We start from the raw sequence: 20393 nt of genomic DNA, 5'->3' as shown, positions 1-20393 counted from the left end.
CCTCGAGGTTATTACTGGGGCGTTTGGTGACATTTGAAATCGCGGAGTCAGCCATAGCGATGTGCAAACGGGATCTGATCAATGAATAGCGGCAGTTAGCTGGCTGCGAGTTCACTAACGTTAGTCATTCGGTGCCGCCGCTGGGCCTTTCTGCCGCTGACTTCTAAACAGGGATGCTAAAACAACCCCAAACAAACAAACATTACGCTGGAATAGCACCCGTTTAACAGAGACGCTGCTGGCTTATCGAAACAACTCCGCCTGGATTAGTGCAGCGCCGACATCGTAGCTATTGCCTTAGCATGGATGCTGAGCTGCTGTCAAAACAAGCCACAGCGTGCTCTCACTCTTCCACAAGCTGCAGCTCCTAAACAGAGTACTATTTGAGGTATAACACGCATTCTACGTCGATTAAGTAGGATTTGAATGAATGAATGAATGAACGATGGGTTAGTTAGTCTTGGATTGGGTCTGGGTATTTATAGCGGCTTGCGTCCCATACCGTTTCATTACCTCCCTCCTTTTAGCCGTCGTCACTGCTCCTGTGCTTGTGAACACATGTGTGTGTCAACGGAATCAATCGTGCATTTGTGTGATATTCTCAATAGAAGATATACAAAGGAGATTCATAAATAATGACATTTCCACCAGACCAGAGAGCCAGCTGCCGATATCTGATGTTACTGTGTTTCTGTGTATCTTTGGCTGTCCTTTAGGAAGCTGGGGCCATGGGTTTCACCGACAGCCTTGGATGAACACAAGTAAGCTGGACCCACACGACTCAGGCCGCCTGCAGCCCCCTTCCACCGGGGCTCCCTTTTCCCCGCCCTACTCCCCGGCCATGGCAGGCTTCAAGCGGGGCTATGACGGCAAGATCGCCGGCCTGTACGACCTGGACAAGACCCTCGGCCGGGGGCATTTTGCCGTGGTCAAACTGGCACGCCATGTCTTCACCGGGGAGAAAGTGGCTGTCAAGGTCATCGACAAGACCAAATTGGACACAGTGGCCACGGGCCACCTGTTCCAGGAAGTCCGCTGCATGAAGCTGGTCCAGCACCCCAACATCGTACGTCTGTACGAAGTGATCGACACCCAGACCAAGCTGTACCTCATCCTGGAGCTCGGTGACGGGGGAGACATGTTTGACTACATCATGAAGCATGAGGAAGGCCTCAACGAGGAGCTAGCCAAGAAGTATTTTGCCCAAATTGTCCATGCAATCTCCTACTGCCACCGCCTGCATGTGGTGCACAGGGACTTGAAGCCAGAGAATGTGGTGTTCTTCGAGAAACAGGGGCTTGTCAAGCTCACAGACTTTGGCTTTAGTAACAAGTTTCAACCAGGGAAAAAGCTGACGACCAGCTGTGGATCGCTGGCATATTCTGCACCGGAGATACTACTGGGGGACGAGTACGACGCTCCAGCCGTTGGTAAGACAATAATGACAGTGGTAGGCCCTGGTTGCACCAGTGTTTATGACAGATTATTTTGCATTCACAGCAATGCAATGCCATCAATGCAATGTCTTCACATAGAATTCAGAAGAAGAAGAAGAATCGTTATTCGTCACGCGACACGCCACGCCACACCACACCACACCACACCACACCACACCACACCACACCACACCACACCACACCACACCACACCACATGCACATGCTTTGGATGGTGGCCTCTGCATTTGACCTATCCTGGCTTGTCCTTCCTCTGCAGACAGGAGCAGCGGGCAGCATTTGTCGACGCGCCCGGGGATCTGCTTCCAAATGTCCATTGCTAGTCAGACAATGTTGTGTGCATGTTTTTGGTGGGGGTCTTTAGTGTTGTTAGATGGAGGAAACCCCAAGTGAACATTGGGAGAACATGCACACAGAAAGGCTCCTAAATTGGGAGATAACCCACCAGACCTGGTTCCAAATGTCTGTCGCTGGTCAGACGATGTTGTGTACATGTTCTCGTGGGGGTCCTTACTGTTGTTAAATGGAGGAAACCCCATGTGAGCACTGGGAGAACATGCAAACGCCACACAGAAAGGCTCCTAAATTGGGAGATAAGCCGCCGGAGCACAGTGCCAACAGCGGCCCAGGCGGGAATCGATTAGACGCAACTCGAACCCAGCACCTTCTTGCTGTGAGGCAGCAATGCAATGGCTGCACCACCGTGCCATGTCCTTTGACAAGTGACTTTGAGATATTGACCAAGAGTAAAACTGCTTTGGTTGCGTTGACCTCTTAAGCAAAGATATCCAAAGATTTTATTTAGGGTTGGATGTGTGATCCTACTTTGTACAATTCTAATTTCTGGTGTGACCAGGGCCTTGTGCTGAATGATCTGAGTAAATTAAAAATAAACCAGTAAATCAGAGCGCAAGGTGCAAGTAGCGGAATATGCTACACCTCAACATCAATTTACGCCCCTGTTGCTTTGAAACGCAGAGTTTAATGCCCCATCCAGCTACTGATGACACAGCACTTACTGCACAAATATATACACCTTGTTGTAGCACCTTATTTTCTTTGTCGGCTTAACAGACCTCGGATTGGAGCGTAGTGTGGCACCCTCTCTATTGGCATAACCTTGCTTCTAATAGCCATTATAAGGGACAGAATGTAGAGTTTAACTTTTCTTTTCGGAATAAACAACAGCTGCCAGAAGCCAGGCGCTACCAGGTCTGCACCAATAGTGCTGCCTTTCTGTGGGTGTTCCATTGCACTAAATTAACTGTCTCATTGATTTTCAATGAGGGCTGACACAGAGCAGACAGACAAATTGTGTGTTCTGCCCTTCCAAACGGTCACATGCGGCCCTCCTGGTCAGCTCGTTTTCGGTAACGGAGACAGGGGGATTTGGTCCAAGTCTTCCATGGCACAGGAACATCGACCCTAGTGACGGATAGTTTTGAACCGCACAATCTCGCTGTTTCATCGCAAACCCTGGAAATGTCTAGAGAAGTGTTGAATATGATGCGGGGGCTGGTATATTGACAGTGCTTGTGTAGCCAGCTTTAATATTGTTTGCATCCTCTATGGGTCAAAGGCCGCTTGGGTCCCATTGTGTATGGAAAAAGATGTATTGTGTGCCTTCTGCATTACTGTTTTAATATGGCTGTGAGCCGTGCTATGAATTATTATTATTTTTTTTAACTACCGATGAAGTTGTGATTCTTAACAGCATTAGATTCTAACATTTACGATAATGAGATTAACATGGTTTCACTGGGCTGGGTTCCACTAAACTTCTCACATTTGCCTCCTGGGACAAAACCCTGCTTTAATTTGTTCTTCCCAGATTTTGCCTAATAGCCTTGTTCTGTTGTGTTTTAGGCATTACTTTGAAGGAACCTTTTATGATGGTCTGAAATGCCCCATTTAGGGTTACAGTGCTCTGCGGTGCGTGTGGAGCATCAGTCCTGGATCTCTGGCTGGGTCGCCACAGTGAACTACTCTGTTCTGGGTGGGAGGGTGTTTCTGGCGCACTTATTTACTGGGGCTTCACTGTTAACAATAATGAAAGGCATACTAGCTAACTGATTTTAAATTTCCGACTGCCTTAACAAAACAGCCTGTCTGTTTATTTGAATGGCACTTTTTACCATAAAGACCTTTTTGCTTTGCTTACTGCTTGAGGACAACGTAAGCTGACTTTAGGTCTCATGAGGTTCATATTATGATTGGTGCTGAATGAGAGACATGAGCTTTGGGCTCTGGAAATATTTAAAAAAAAAATAACCAAATTCCTTGTAAAATATTTTTTTTTTGTTCTGATGCATTGTTTGAAGGACAGTCCTGTAAACTGGATCCTGGCAACAGTCATGTGGTGTGTGACTTCTATCTGCTGTGTCAGGGAGCCCAGGAAGTCTTTCTAAAAGCCATGGGGGTCCAGTTTATAACCAAAGGCAACCTGGTCAGCCTTTATAAGCTCTTCCTCTATATTAATTGTATCAATCAAATCACGTTTCACGTTCATTATTCTCAAATACACAACAAAACAACAGTAGTCATTGCTGGCAATTAAATTATTTTGTTGTTGGGGTGGAGGTGTGTCAGAGTTCAAGAGTTACATCAAGTCTTATGGCTTGTGGGGAAAAAGCTGGTTGTGGATGCTCCGGTACCATTTGCCAGACGGTAGCAGAGTGAACAGTTTATGGCTGTAGTGGCTGTGGGCACTGAATATACTCGGGGCCTTCCTCCTACTCCTTGAGTGTAGAGGTCATACATGGCTGGCAGCTCAGACCTGGTGATGTGCTGTGCAGCTTTCACCACCTGCTGTAGAGCCTTGCAGTCAGGATTAGGGCTGAACGATATGGGGAAAAAAATCTAATTGCGATTTTAATTTATTTTTATTTTATTGTATTTATTTATTTTTGACCAAGATTGCGATTTTAAATTTCTATTGACTGGAGCAGTGATAGGTTGAAGATGTGAAATCATCCACCAGCTGTTCTGCATACGCCTTGAGTACTCTGCTGGCGATACCATCAGGGCTTAGTGCCTTGTGTGGCTCAATCCTTTTGAAAGATTTACACACCTCTGCCCTAGATAATTCGAGTGGGCAGGAGTCCTGGTCCATTTGTATATCCACAATAGTGGTGTTATCCTCAAAATGTGGACACAATGTGTTCAGTTCATCTGGGGGAGATCCAGACACTTCCTTAACACTGTTGGTTTTCCCTTTCTGTGATGTTTTTTAATCCTGTCCACATGTCTTTGGTGTTGGAGCCACAGTAGTTGGACTCTACTTTATCCCTGTATTGCCTCTTTGCATTATTTATTGCCTTTCGAAGAGCATACCGGGTTCTCCCCTATTCGTCAAGATCCCCTGAGTTGTAAGCGGCAGTCCGAGCTTTATTCCTAACCCCGTTAACCCACTGTTCTGGTTTGGGTATGTTCGAACATTAACCTTTGGAACAACGGCGTTGATGCACTTGCCCTTATATCCGACGACTGATTCTGTGGATGTGTCAATGTTGTTGTCCTGGAACACACTCCACTCTGTGTGGCCGAAACAGTGATGTAGCACATAGTCTGAATGGTTAGACCAAGGCTGGATGGAGCTGCAGAATCCAGGAGTGATCTGATTTGCCAAAGAAGGTTGGTGAAGGGCTTGAGATCCTTCCCGGAACAGAGTGTAAACATGGTCAAACGTGTTACCTCCGCGCTTTGGGCAGCGTATGTGTAGGTGCAATCTCGGCAGGACTTTCTTTATATTGGTGCTGTTAAAAATGCCAGCCACAATAAACACAGCCTCCAGCCACAAAGTCTTGTGCCTGTACATAATTCCATACAGCTTGTCCAATGCTTGTGTGGTGTCAGCTTGCGGTAGAATGTAAACAGCTGTGGACGACCGATGTGAATTCTCTCGGGAGGTAATAAGGCCGGCATCCGATCATAAGATGCTCTTGATTACTGGTGGTAGATGGAACGGCCTTCAGGAACAATGGCCAAATCAGGAATCAAGGGGTCTAGCCAGGTATCCGTGAAAACCGTGACGTTACAGTTATTAATGTCCGGTTGAAAAGCCAACCTACTTCTCAGATCATCCAGCTTATTATCCAGTGACTGGACATTGGTTAGAATAATGCTTGGAAGACTATGCCTGTTTCCCCCTTTCCTCAGCCTGACCAGGGGGGCTCACTTCCCTCTTCTACTATGCCGGCAGCCGCTGTGTTTTTTTCCAGGAAATCCAAACAAAGGATAGTCCACAGGAGAGTGATGGCTGTTGATCTTGATGTAAAATGAGTTTCCACTCTAGTTCTGATGTCTAAGAGTGTTTGTCTATCATACTGTATGAAAAGGACTCACACATGTTTACAGAAGTACTAAGAAATAGCAACAAAAAAACAAAGTAAAACATGAAGTTGAAGAGGAGCTCGAAAGCCGGCGACTATACTGTACAGCCACATTGTCATGGAAATTCCAGCCACTCAGGTGGTCGTCGATGCGTGGGGTGAGATAGCATCACCACCATAATAACAGCCTTGATATAAATCAAGAATATTGGTTCGGTCCACATTGTAAACATATTTTCTTTTTTTTGTGTTCATCACTTGTATGGCTCTAAAAGCCATGAATTGTGCATATGCAGCCCACTATACTTTTTTCTGTGCTACTCAGGTATTAATCGTCAATGGTCTTAGAGGCGTAAAGAGACCAGTGCTTGCATCCATGATCAACCCCGTCAGACAGGCTTCTGTCTGTCTGAACACTGAAGCGCAACTTCCTAGTTGGAATGGCATAAAGGTTCATCGTTTCTCAAACAAACACAGTGTTTATATTGTAGATGTATTTATTATTATTATTCTATATATTTTCATTATATAATTGAATGATACCAAAAATGCGCCATACGCAGCTGTGCGTAACGGGAGCACTTCTCCGGCAGTCTTTTATTGAGATATATATACAGTGGAACCTCGCATTACGAGTGTACCAGTTAACAAGTAATTTGTTCTACGAGCTGAGGCTCGTGCAAACATTACGAGCGAGGTTCATACAGCGAGGCCACCGCTCGCTCAGTTCACGCAGATAGCTCGTTGTGGAAGCATCCCTATTGTGTTTTCCCAGTGTTTTTCTTTTAGTTTTGTGCGTTTTTTGCTATTATTTTATAATAATTTGTTGTGTTACCCATGGCGCCTAAGGTTAGTGCAAAGAAAAGTTCTGAGAGGAAGAAAAAGCTAATTACGATAGAATTGAAGAAGGAAATCATTGATAAACATGAAAGGAACGCGTGTAGTGGACCTAGCACGTCAATACAATCCTCCTCCTCCTCCCCGCTCCATCGTATGCTCGCGCACAAATCGTCCCATCTTTAAGGTAATTAAATTAATAAAACCAGTTTACATTATTTATTTGCATTCTCTTTGACTGTATTATGTTTTTATAATTGTCATTAGTCTTGTAACTGCACCTTTTCTGTTTTAAAACCCATAAAAAATGAGTTTTTGGGTGTTTTTTGGGACTTGGAATGGATTAATTATATTTCAATTAATTTCAATGGAGAAAATTCATTTGTAAAACGAGCATATCGTAAAATGAGCTCGGTCATGGAACGAATTAAACTCGTAATGCGAGGTTCCAATGTACATACTTTATAACCTTAAAGTGTTGTGCTCCAGACTTCACTCAGCCACTTAGAAGCCCTTGACCAATGGTCACCACAAAGCTGCTGGAGTCGCTCTCTGCAATTGGCAAAGCTGCTCTACAGGCTTAAAGGTCCACGGTGTCTGTCCGTCAGGACTGTGTCTCCAGAGAGCTGCCGGAGGGGCTGTTAATTGCAGCCCCGATTACAGTTGCCTGCTGCTGGCGGATGGGAGGAACAGCTAATCCATTCTATTGTTTAGACCGGGGCCAGGAGAGACATGAGAGGATGGCAGGCTGTAGTGATTAGATCCCTGTGTTGACACACACGGGTTGTCTTTGATTAGAACACATTCATAAGAACAAATTCACCAGCAAAGGGCAGGAAGTAGGAGAAGGAACGCTGCCTTATTTACCGTCCTCACGTAATGATCCTTCCTATAGCATTTCATCAAATAGAATATTTATCAACGTGGATTTTATTATGCACAGAAAATAATTTGTTTTTAATGAAACATTTTGAGTTTGCACTGTAATGGCAATTCCCACATCCACACACACTCCCCGACCTGTTGTGGATAACAGGCTTTTTCACTCCACTTGCCAGAGTGCCTACGCTGGTTACACTTTGACTTTAATGGAGTCATTTAAATGGTTCTTTTTTTTTTTTTTAAGATGCTGCGAAAATCAATCTTTGGTCCAATATTTGTTCAGCCAACTGTGTGGTCATCATGCCCCCTCCCATTAAGTGTGTTGTGTACATCGTCAAGCTCTGCCTTATCAAGTAGCGGTGCATTTCATATTTGACACTGCACGTGCTACAGAATCACACAGCGAGCCCTGTTCTTTAAAAGAAAATACACCAGTGAATGGCAGACTAAATGAAGCAAAATGCATGGATGTCACTCCTCTGTGAATGAGTAAGATAATACCAATCACGAGAGGCGATAATGCTATGGTTTTTTTCTCTGTTTTGGGTGGATTTTTACAGCCCACATAAAATTGTGTCATTCAAATTCTCATCGCAAATCCAATGTAGCTGTGCATGACCCACACTGTTGACTGCATACATTTATTTTTCAACAGTGGTGGCTCTTTGCCTGAGGGATTCTGTAATGACAAAACTGGTTCGCACAGCGCACGCATGCACAATACGCACACAGATGCTCACATTGGCTCACATTGTAGTTTGCAGTCATTTGAAGGTGTCAAAAAGGCTATTAGTGGAAATATTATTTGCGGCATAACCCGGCAGTCGCATGCAAGCTGATTGAACAGGCTGAGGTGAAAATGGTGTTTGAACAAGCAAGTTTGTTAGTGATGTGGCCAGGTAACAGCCAGGTGAAACCACCGCCATACCCCGGAGATGACCTCAGAGCGTGATGACACTGCAGATAGAACAGTTGAAGGGTAATGACCGCTTTTCTCTGGTTTCTCTCAGATTTTTTTTGATTAATATACAATTGAATATACACCAAGCATCGCAAAATAATGTTTACAAATAAGCACTCAAACCGTAGGTTCATCACATTTGTGACATCAGCATGGCATCAGTTACTTCATAAGAAAAGTGATGACATTGCAGTGTCATTTATTAAAGGAGACCTGCTTTGAATAACTCACTTTGGGTCTCTGATGGGCCTACACAAACTGAAATAAGACAACTCAGTCAGTTTGTTATGAGCTGCCTATTTCAGAAAACATGTGATTCAACAAGCCGTTCAGATTTGCGACCCCATCCTACTTCATATGGGGCCTCGGTAGAATTAGAACCGCCCCCCATCTGAGTATCTCCAACCATGGCTGGAGATACAGCTTGCACTTGCTAGTAGCAAGCATTATGTTGAAGCTAAGCATTGGAACTGCTCTGTTGTTGGCTGCACAGACCAGCATAAATATTTTCAAAGAAAAAGGAATCAATACCAACTCTCTGTGATAAAACTGCAGAAACTGCGTTTCTTTTGCCGTTTAGCACAAGTTAACTTAAATAGTTCAGTCGTAACAGCCTGGTTACTCTGTAATCCTATGATCAGAAGATGTTGGCGGCTGTAGGTAGATTTTGCATGGCAAAACTTAACATTGGCGATATGACCGTTAAGGAGTGGGGTGTGGCGTAAAGCGACACACACTGAAAAAGTGCATCAGGAACAGTCCGGGTTATAGAGGCATATTATAAGGGCTAGAATGCATAATCCGAGTGGTGATTTCAGCAAAAAACTTCAAAGACATGTTTTGGGGACCCCAGAGATCTATATTTACTTGGAGAAAAGGAGTATAATAGGTCCCCTTTAAAATAACGATTTGGAAATCAATACCTAGTACCCAGAGTAATGGAGAAATAATGGGCTATACACGCTCTTCAGAATTCTTCATACAGAGATCGTAAGAGTGACTAAACTCTATCTTATACAGTGGTACCTCGACTTACGACTGTAATTCGTTCTATAAGAACGGTCGTATGTCGAAGCAATTTTTCCCATATAAATCATGAAATCATGAAGGGTGAAAATTAAACAAAATACACAGCACAAACACAGTAAATATGAAAAAAAATACCAATAAGCCACGAACTACGTGCACACACGATGTAGGTCGCCTGCTGACTGCAAATTTCCACGGCGTATCTTAGAGCAGTCGGTCACAAGTCGATACAAAATTTTGCGACTATCGCTACTCGTATATTGGATTAGTCGTAAGTAGATGCAGTCGTAAGTTGAGGTACCACTGTAACAGCATGCTTAAACTGTTTATAATAGGCAAATGGTTTTACTTTAGTCGACTGAAAATCAACATCGATATTATGCCTACACATGTTTTAGTGACAGCTTTGTATTTTGAGACCTCGCATGGACCATTCCGATGATTTCACTTTGGCATATCTGGGCTTCTGATCGCGATGTCTGGCCGTTCTAGCATGGTGTACTTTGGAAGCTGTGTGAACGGGCATTGAGTCATTGAACAAAGCTGTGATGCGCTGAGGAGTATGGCGGAGTAAGGAACGTTGTAATGAAGATCGTGTCTTCGTCCCTCCGTTTGACCTTCCCGCCGCAACACTGCGGTTGGACACAGCAATGAATCTTAGTCGAGCCCCCATCGTAACGCTTAGAGAGAGAGAGGACTGAGGTGGAGTGGAGCTATAGGTGATCAGAATGTTTATTAGCTCTACACCCCATTCCTCCTGCTCCCGCCCTTGACGCAGAGAGAGTTGGTCTGTTCTAATTTCTCTAATGCAGGTTTTACTAATGAATCTGTGAGCTTGAGGCAGGTCTGGTCTCGTTCCTGCTCGAATATATAACAGTCACGGAAGGGAGCTGAACGTAGTCAGGTCTTACCTGTTAAATTGTATTTATTTTAATAAAGGGCAGTCATTTCAACTTAAACTGGCGCTCTGTTATATAGTTTTACCACCCAGGCTCATGCCTGAAAAACCTTGTGCACACTCTGGGGATTCGGAATGTCAGAGCATGTTTGGAGAGGACTTGGACCAGATTTTTAAAGCCGGACTCTGGAGCAAACAGACCACCTGATAGAGCGAGTGTGCTCATCTGGTTGAAACTGCTGTGGGCAACAAAGAGCCAGGGGATAGAAGTGCCCTCAACTCCCAGCAGCCCCACGTTTATTCAGCAGCATTCTGATAAAGCCACATTTTCTGTGGACTTGGGAGGGGGTGCATTGGTGGGCATGAGGGCCCCGCCGGCTCACGGCAGTTCAGGTGGAGCGTCGGTCTGTGGGGATGGGACCTGGCTCCAGTCCTCTGGTCCATGCCTGGCGCCGTGGCCTTCTGCGCTTGCAGAGGCACGGCGATCGAGACACACGGAAAGCCATGTTGACGGCCGCGGACAATTCACACATATAAAAATATACACTACTCACAAAAAGTTAGGGATATTTGGCTTTCGGGTGAAATTTATGGAAAATGTAAAAAGTTCACGCTACAGTGATATTATATCATGAAAGTAGGGCATTTAAATAGAAGCATGCAATGGTGATTTCCTCATCTCAAACAATTTATTGAAACAAAAGGCAACAACAGTGATGGGTATACCACAACAAAAAATGTCTGTCTCATGTGCCCTTGAGCATCAATTACAGCTTGACAACCACGTCACGCTGTTCACAAGTCGACTTATTGTCTGCTGAGGCATGGCACCCCACTCTTCTTGAAGGGCGGCCCTCGGGTCATTGAGGTTCTGGGGTACAGAGTTACGAGCCTCTACACGGCGACTCAGCTGAGCTCAGAGGTTTTCTATGGGATACAGGTGTGGAGAAAGTGCAGGCCACTACATTTGAGGTACCCCAGTCTCCAGCAGCCGTTCCCTAATGATGCGACCTCGATGAGCTGGAGCATTGTCGTCCATGAAGATGAAATGAGGCCTGTGTTGTTCATGCAGGGGCACAATGACTGGATTAATGATGTTATTCAGGTAGTATGGGCTTGTCACTGTACCATTCACAAAGTGTAGGGCAGTTCTGTATTGACTAGACACACCTGCCCACACTGTAACACCACCACCACCAAAGGCTCGTCTGGTGACAACAGTGGCTGATGATCTCCTTGACGTCTCCAACATCGTTGGTGGCCATAATTTCTGCTCAACGTGAATCGACTTTCATCAGAGAACAGCACTGAGGACCCCTGGTCCCTCATCCAGCGTAAATGCCCCCTGGCCCATGCAAGACGATGATGCCTGTGCCTGGTGGTGTGGTCGGGTACCCTTGCAGGTCGTCTAGCACGCAGACCACGCCGATGTAAACGGTTTCGAATGGTCCGACCTGACCCTTGGGTGCCTCTCACCTCCCTTAAATGTGCCTGGAGTTGAGTGGCATTCATCATCCGGTTCCGCAGGGCACTGTTCATAATGAGGCGCTCATCAGTGTGGGATGTGGCCAAAGGACGTCCACTTCTAAGCCTTTCTGTGACTCTTCCAGTCTCTGTATCTCTGTTGCAACCTGCTGATGACACTCTGTGACACTCTAAGCTCAGTGGCCACTTCCCTCTGAGAACATCCTGTTTGAAGCCTCACAATGGCAAGGTACTGTTGATCAGTTGTTAGATGTCATCTTGGTCTCATGTCAAAATGTGAACAGCATGATGAAGGGGACTGTTTAAATACCAATTGTAATTGAACCAGGAAATTTATCGGTCGATTCATGGATCAAACACCTGTTGTGAATTTTGCTGTTCAGCTCCTTGTTAGAGAACAGCAAGTTGTGCAAAAAGTACTGAAACATTGAACAGTTGGACATGTGCGTTCAAAAGTTTAGAGAAGGTCAAATTAAGTTCACCTGTAAAAGTTATAGTGCATTTTAGGTTCATCCTGAAATTTCACCCGAAAGCCGAATATCCCTAACTTTTTGTGAGTAGTGTATATATGACAGTCATGTAGTGTCATATTAGTGAACAAAATAATTTGACGATACTTTATTGATCCCGAAGGAACAATGACGCCAATGAACTATCCCAAAGTACAATAAAGAATAAAAGTAATAACTCCAGTAAAAGTAGAAAAAAAAGTAGAAGTAAAAGAGGTAAAACAAACGAAATGTGAAAATGGGCCTGTCGCGATAATTACTATATAGACTTAATGTACAATAAACAGAATGGACATGACCTCGATCATTTTTTCTGACCTTGATAATTGCCTGTTGTGTTTACATGCGTGTTTGTTTACATAACAATGTCACCAACATTTTAGCCAACATGATGCCAGAATAAACAGCAGGGTTTTCCCCTACCATTATAAGACTTGGCCACAGCGTCTAAGGTTTTTTCACAGCGCCGGTGAGTGACTCTGCTACTCTCAGTATATATGTGACAAATCCTAAACAGAACTTTGGCAATCCTCCGAAATCACAATCTCCTCCTGATCTTTTGGAGTTTTCCACGGTGGACTCTGCTGTAACTCCTACAATTCAATGCTCAAAATGACTTGCTGCTTTCTGCTGATCGTAACATCAATCAGTTTTTATATCCTATAATTGCTCTACTTATATTTGAACTTATAGAAAAATATATTTGGAAATGGCTTTGAACAAAAGTGCATGCGTAATGTACTTGAATTGTTAAAACACGTTATGGAAGGAGTTATCACAATTCACAAATACATATAATGCATTTGTGAATTCACAAATATATATAATGCAATAAATACATTCCCAATTCCCAACACAAATGGGAAAAGATCAATAAATATTACAATCTACAAATCTGTATTCATAAATAATGTATTACTTGCATTGTGTAAACCAATTTTCAAATGAATGTAACTGAGCTGAACGAACAGAAAAAAATTATGTTGAGACACGTTTTGCTGTCATTTCGCTCTCTATGTCGGAGTTTAACCATGGGCTGGGCTCGGACAGCTCCAACACACACACACACACACACACACACACACACACACACACACACACACACACACACATACACACACACACAGCGGCAGGAAACCAGGTGAAGATAACGTGTTACTTGGGCCAGAGAATTTATTTTATTTATGTTTTATTTATTTTGGATATACATTTTTTTTTTTTTTTTTTTTTTTTTTCCCCCCCAGAAATACTAGGTGTGGCGTTCACATTACAGTGTCCGAATACTGTTCAGGTTAAAAAGTTCATTGATACGTATTTGAAAGCGTGTACTTGCATTATTATGCTATTATATTATCATGTCAGTCGCAAAAAATGGTCTTAAAATGACAATAATATATTCTATCGAAATTATTATTGGGGCAATATATCATCCAACAAAAGCAGTTATTGTGACAGGCCTATGTTCAAACAAGATTTTTCCGCTCAGGACAACAAACAGCAACACAACCGGACGTGCCTTTCCCCTTTACGACGCCACATTTGAGCCAATCAGGAAATTACAACGTCAACAGCTTGGATGAGGTGGTCGAGCTTCATGCTTCGGCCGTGGTAGCGAGCAGGGCCAGAGTATCACGGGTACACCTGTGTCGACTCCTGCTGCCAGTGTCAATGGAAAACCAGCAGACAGGTCTAATGGAAAAGGGGAAATAGAAATTTCTAGTCGCAGTCATGCACTACCTTTCTTCTTCATGTTATTACTTAAGATTACCACTGAACCTAATACTTGCCTTCATACTTGCCTGCTACACTTACCTGTTCTAAATTAATCATACTTACTATATACTTATCTGTCATACTTACCTGTAGAGGGAAATCCGAGAAAATCTTTTTACTTATCTGTCCAGAGTTATGTGGAACAACCCATTCTGCCAGTTGAGAGAGCTGGAAACCGAGGATTGACCCCCCCCCCCCCTTCATGTCCAAAGGGATATTTATAGAACTTTTTTCCCCCCCAAATTTTTATTTTTTTATTTTTTTATTTTTAAACTATACTAGGCCGTATCTGTTTCACACTTACTGCCCTAACCTTTTACCCAAATGTGTTCCACAATTAAGTGTGGGTATAAAATACTGCTAAAGTTACACAAATGTGTATTCAAGTCTGTAAATTTGTACAACGCTGTTTGCGAAGCTTGAGTGATCAGCAAATACGTATTAAAATCTAAAACAACATCTCAGGAGTACTACACACTGTGCAAGCAATTACAGTTTATAAAGTAATGCCTGCCATCCTGCACGCAATTTGTGAACCATCTATGCAAATCTTAGTCAAAATACGCAGGTACGAAATGCCAGCCTAAATTATGCTATATATATATATATAAATTGCAGTTTAATGATGGAAATCAGTCAATACAAAACAATTCTGTACATTTATTGGGTATTTAAACTACATCCCTCGGATTGGACCAGATTCTCCGACCTGGTTCTGTAAGCCCTCCCTCTCCTCTCACTCAACATCCGCTGATATGCAGCACTGAGCGGTACTTTATTATCCATGAGGCATAACACCTCATTGCTGAGGTCAAGTGGGGGAGTAATAATCAAGCACAAAAATGTGACCATAATGTTAACATATAAAATGAGAAATGCACCGATTCATCGGCCAGTGACCAGAATTGGTCGGTTTTCAGTGTCAGATATATTTTTAGATTCTGTGCCGGTCAAATGTACAGCCCGATACTATGCTCATGTACTGTACTCGAATGCTCCAGTACTCAAACCCGATACAACATAATGTAACGTAGTTGCGTAGTTGACGCTCAAAAAAGAGCGAAATAAAGAAAATGTCAGCTGTTTGGAGGTACTTCAAGGTAAACAAAGAAGATTCGATAAAATATTTATTCATCGCCTAACAATATTCTAACATTGTGCAGACTGTGTATCTACTGCTGTCACAGCGGAGCTCGGATCGTGATGAAAAGTTTGACTCTTTTTTGAGACTTAAAACGAGTCATTTGATTTGATTCAGTTGGTTTAACACACGGTGAGGGAAGGAGGACATGGGGTGAATGAGAGTGAGAAGAGTTGGTCTTTTATTTTATTTGTTTAGTTTTTTGTAATGGTTGCAGTTTATTTGCAAAGTTCTATATAAATATAATAGAAATGTATATTTGCACTTAAAGTGAAAGAGACTTTCATTTGAAGTTTGAACTGGACATTTCCATGTTAGTTATATGTTGGGTCCTATTAAAACTCTGAGAGTTACAGGTTGAATTTTACTGAAACTTGATGACAGTCCCATATTCTATTTGATTGGAACTCAGTGACAGTTTCATGTTCTATTATTGTTCCATAGTGAATAATGAACAATAAACACAGTGTCAAAATCAGCAATCTCACTATTGTGGTAACTGAAGTGTAGTCTGTATGTGCAGCTGTCCAATCACGTGAGCATGATCAGATCACATGATGTATTTGTCATCGACGTTCAGCAGATCGGAAATCGAAATCGGCAGGTCAGACTTTAAAAAAATCAGAAATATGAGTCGCCCAAGAAATCTGTCAATCTTGCAATCTGTGCATCTCTAGTTGGTAAACATGTTTGGTAACTTTATGAGATGATGCATTTCAAGGGGTTTATCCTACTGAGATTAATTTGTATACTGTATATAGTTAGCCGTAGTAGCTCACATACGATGTGATTGGCCTTGTTACGAGACAGCTACGGTGTCAATAACTGATGCAGTCATTTAGCTGCAGTAACTCAAACACCACAGAGACTCGCTGTTACACTATTGTGGTACTCAGAATATTTTCCTAAGGTTTGCAGGTCTGAGTAATGTTTTTTTTAACAGTGTTTAGTATTAATAGGGATACGAGACACAGGATAATGCCTTTGTGTAGCGGTTTTGAGCTATTTTGAATTGGTTTAGAACCGGTGTTAATCCCAATTTCCTGAAACTAGTAGGGTATATAGTCCCAAAAAATATATGCAATATCATTCCTCTGTTGGGTGTCCTGAAAAGTTATCCAGAATGTTATTATCCACATTACAACAAAAAACTAGCTAAAACATATCTTGGCTCAGCTGTCACATATACATCTAACTATCTAATCCAACTTATAACTATAAAGGCATCTTATTGTATCTGAGGACAAATTTAACTTTTACACCACTGTCCTAAAATTTGCCTGGAAATACAAATGGACCCTTTATAATGTTGCTTTAAGGGCTTTTACATTTTGAGACTTGTCCACTGGTCTCATGTTTCATTCTAACTTTTTTTGTTCTCTAAATCTCTCAAAATGGCCCGGACTGATAAAATGTACATCAGTAAATTGACATGGTAAGGTTTCTTTGGGTGTAGAAAGGTTTGTTTGGTAGTTGAACAACCTTATTCGTAAGCTCTTTGCTCCAATCCAGTTGGCAGAGAAACGATTCCTACTGTCAGGAAGAAGTTTCCAGTTGACAGCTATTTGTCACCTTGTGAGTTCTTGAATCTAACCTTTCTCTCTGCCGGGCTGAAAACCAGCAGCAGCAGCAACTTGTTGGCTTGTTCGACAGGTTCTGTTACTGCAGGCAAACCACTCCATAACCTCAGCTACTGAAAATACACACACATGACATTGCATCACTTCATCCTATTACAACGTAGACTAACCCACATGCAGTAGGTACAGATAAGCCCTGCATCCAAAATGGCGTACTACATACATGTTCATTCTATCATCCAATGTGCTTCAGTATGTGAGTAAAAAGAACGATAACTTTGCAGTAGGCTTGGGCGATATGCAAAATTTTAGATCGCAATGCAGTCCCCCCCCCAAATATCGGGATACACAATATCGTCGTCATTCTTGATGAGGGGGGTGTAAGAGTGACTGAGAAAGTGTTTCCGTTACGCATGGTTGCGCACGGCGCTTTTTTGGTTTCATTCAATTACAATAAAAACATCTACAATCAATACATGCTGTATTTGTTTTCTTTGGAGAAACGTTGAACCTTTATGCCGGATTGCGGTGAACGGATCGCTTTATGCTTTAGTCGATATTTCGATACTGTGAAAATGTCGCATAGGGTGGTAAATATCGCGATATTCGATATTATCTATTATCGGCCCAAGCCTACTAATCACACATACTACATCTAGCCATGCCACTTCCTTTCTGCACATTGCAGGTTGATGACGACACTACATAGACACCTTTACCGGCATCTTGACCTCATAATGCATTGTGGGATACACTTGCCTGCGTAGTTTGCATAATTCAATATTTTACCAGTTGCAGTATGTCATCCTGGTACTTTTCACATGCTGTTTGCGCATACTTTGGCTTCGGACATCCTAATCGGGTTTGCATACTGATTTGGCATCCGAAATAGTGTGCCAGCATAGTGTTTTGGATGCAGCTATGGTGTTTAGGACTGAACTACAATTTGCATAATTTGGGATGTGCCACATTTTCTAGTGCCAATCTGCATTGATTGATAATTTAACTTAAGCTTGGCCAATGGCGAGAATGGAAATATGACTATAATGTCCATTTAATTGTCTCAGACTTAACCTCTGTTAGCTTTGCTTGTCAAATTACTAATTTCTACTGGCCTTGCTGTGATTTTTGTGTTCAGGAGGTGTATTGTAATTATTATGCTGTAATAATAAAATAAATGTAAGATTGTGGTAATTAATATGCTTTCATTTCTATTAAACCCCACTGACCCTAACACTATGAAACCCTTGTTAGATATGAGTGTGTGAAGGTGCACAGACACAGAGGAGACTGTGTTTGAGATTGTGCTGAGTGCTTCACAACATGATCCATGTCCGCTTTGAAGCAAAAGAGGTGTGCAATATGTCACTACCACGCCACGTGCCAACATCTGCTTTTCTCTGGGTTTGTGTGAAATGCTCACACTTGCATCTCACCAATCACTGCCCACTTTCCCTGTCCGCTAATGGCACACACCTACCCCCTCCCAATTATGAGTTATTAGACTATCAATTATTGCCAAAGGTTCTGCTTTTCACTTGCTTTAACAATGAAGTAGCTTCTGGCTAGCTGGCTTGTTTTTTGTTGGTTTTTTTTTGTCTCAACAATACACCAAAAATCCTCCCTCTGTTGATAATCAATTGTCTTCCTTCCTTCTACTGCAAAGCAATTTTTTTCTATTATATATTTTTATATATTTTTGCTATAATATATATAATATGTTTGCATGGGATGTTTCAACCTCTTGATATTTTAGTCAGTGGTATGCTTTTGGTCATGAAAGCAATGGAAGTCAATAAAAGCCAAAAAAAAAAAAATCCTCCACGTAAAATTATGTGGCAGAATATTTACTTACATCTTGAATCTTACATAGGTAAAGTACCAAGTCTCCACATTATTGTGAATTGTAGTACATATTAAGCTGATGAGATGATACATGCCAAGTGCAATTGGGAAAATGTAACTAAGCCATAATATAAAAAAGACAACAACTAACAGTAATTAGTGAAAATTATATATCTTCAATCAGACCTTTGATATTTGTATAGCTGTTGGAACATTTGGACAAAATTAAAATATTTGAGGGGGAAAGAAAATGGAATTAATGTGTCCCTGCTCCTGCCAAAACACACAAAGGAACACTCAACCCCCCGACTTCCCCATCACACTGAGATAGCGCTGCAAAGAAAAAAGGGGGCAACGATGACAGAAAGGCATGGAGGTGTGATTAAGTATAATCATCCCTTTCACTGATCTGTAAGAAATGAAAAGTGGCGCAGCTGTCTCAAAATCAGGCCCATCTTCCATTTTCTCCACACGCTACCCAGTAGCAGGCTGCTTTACAGCCATCCAGTTGATTTATTTGGTTTACATGCAGACTTGATCATTGCCATTTTATAAGTTTATTAATTTCACAAATAATAAGAGATGGACACTGCTTTTCAATACACAGCTTTGTTGTGCAATCTTTGTGTGTCTCAACCGGTCAAACAATTTATGGAACTCGCCACAGAGCGCTCAAACTATCAAAGCAAGATGTGATGACTTTTATTTGTGTTAACATTTGTACTAACTATCGCAACTGTCCTTAGTAGACCGTTTTTTCCACTGTATCTCGTTTTTATTTACATTTTTTTTTTTACTGATTGCTGGTCTCTGTGGGTAGTATGCTGGTGGGAAATAGTACCAGGAAGTGATGCAGTTTATGGATTAAAAATATCACAGGGAGTTATTATGGTTGTTGACGCAGCGAGTTGCTGGTGCCACAGCCTAACTTTCCTAAATGGCTGCGTTTACAATTATAATACTTGAATCATTGATGTCCGGCTTAGTCATAAAGTTATACTAGAGAAAACAACCAGCCAAATATTTAAAATGTAGACTGGGACAGCGATATACTGACCTGTAAAATTGCAAAGTGTGTGTGTGTGTGTGTGTGTGTGTGTGTGTGTGTGTGTGTGTGTGTGTGTGTGTGTGTGTGTGTGTGTGTGTGTGTGTGTGTGTGTGTGTGTGTGTGTGTGTGTGTGTGTGTGTGTGTGTGTGTGTGTGTGTGTGTGTGCGCGTGTGTGCGCGCGCGCCTTTGCCAGAGGGGTCTGGCAGCAGTAGGTTTAATTCCCCAATTCAAGATAGGCTGGAGGCGTTGCCATGGAAATGGATGCTGTGAGTGTACCGAGCCAGGTGTGTGCTGTTAGTAGCCTGCCTGCGGTCCCCTGTGTGCGTGCTCTCTTGCTTCCAATTTCAGCCCCCTACCTCAATACATTTTAAAATACACAAATGCTACGTTACGAAAATGATTTTATACTGAAAGCTCAGGATTGTAAATGTTATTTTTGTGGGTGGGTGTGGCTGTGTACAGATTACCCTACTGGGTCATTCCAGGCTCACGAGCTCTGACCGCAGTATAAATTGCTCAATGCAGCAGACCTCTAGAACAGCTGAGATTGAGCATAAGTCACATGAGGCATTATTCCACTACGGAGACACAGCTAAAACAAGAATTTTTGTTTAAGGA

General features: G+C 42.5%; 1 protein-coding gene across 1 annotated transcript in view; it reads left to right on the top strand.

The window, feature by feature from the left end:
- Positions 1-826: 826 nt before the first annotated feature.
- snrka (SNF related kinase a) overlaps positions 827-20393 on the top strand; it is a gene marked incomplete at its 3' end in the record, with an annotated part of 69057 nt that continues 49490 nt past the window's right edge. Inside the window, exon 1 of the mRNA XM_080004888.1 lies at positions 827-1430. Coding sequence (XP_079861014.1) covers positions 842-1430 — 589 coding nt within the window. The 5' untranslated portion in view covers positions 827-841. The remainder of the gene's footprint in view (positions 1431-20393) is intronic.

The sequence above is a fragment of the Zeus faber genome (genome assembly GCF_960531495.2).
Source record: "Zeus faber genome assembly, chromosome: 8".
In the NCBI taxonomy this organism is placed as follows: domain Eukaryota; kingdom Metazoa; phylum Chordata; class Actinopteri; order Zeiformes; family Zeidae; genus Zeus; species Zeus faber.
Note: the sequence above shows the minus strand (reverse complement) of the source record. Positions and strands in the feature narration are given on the sequence as shown.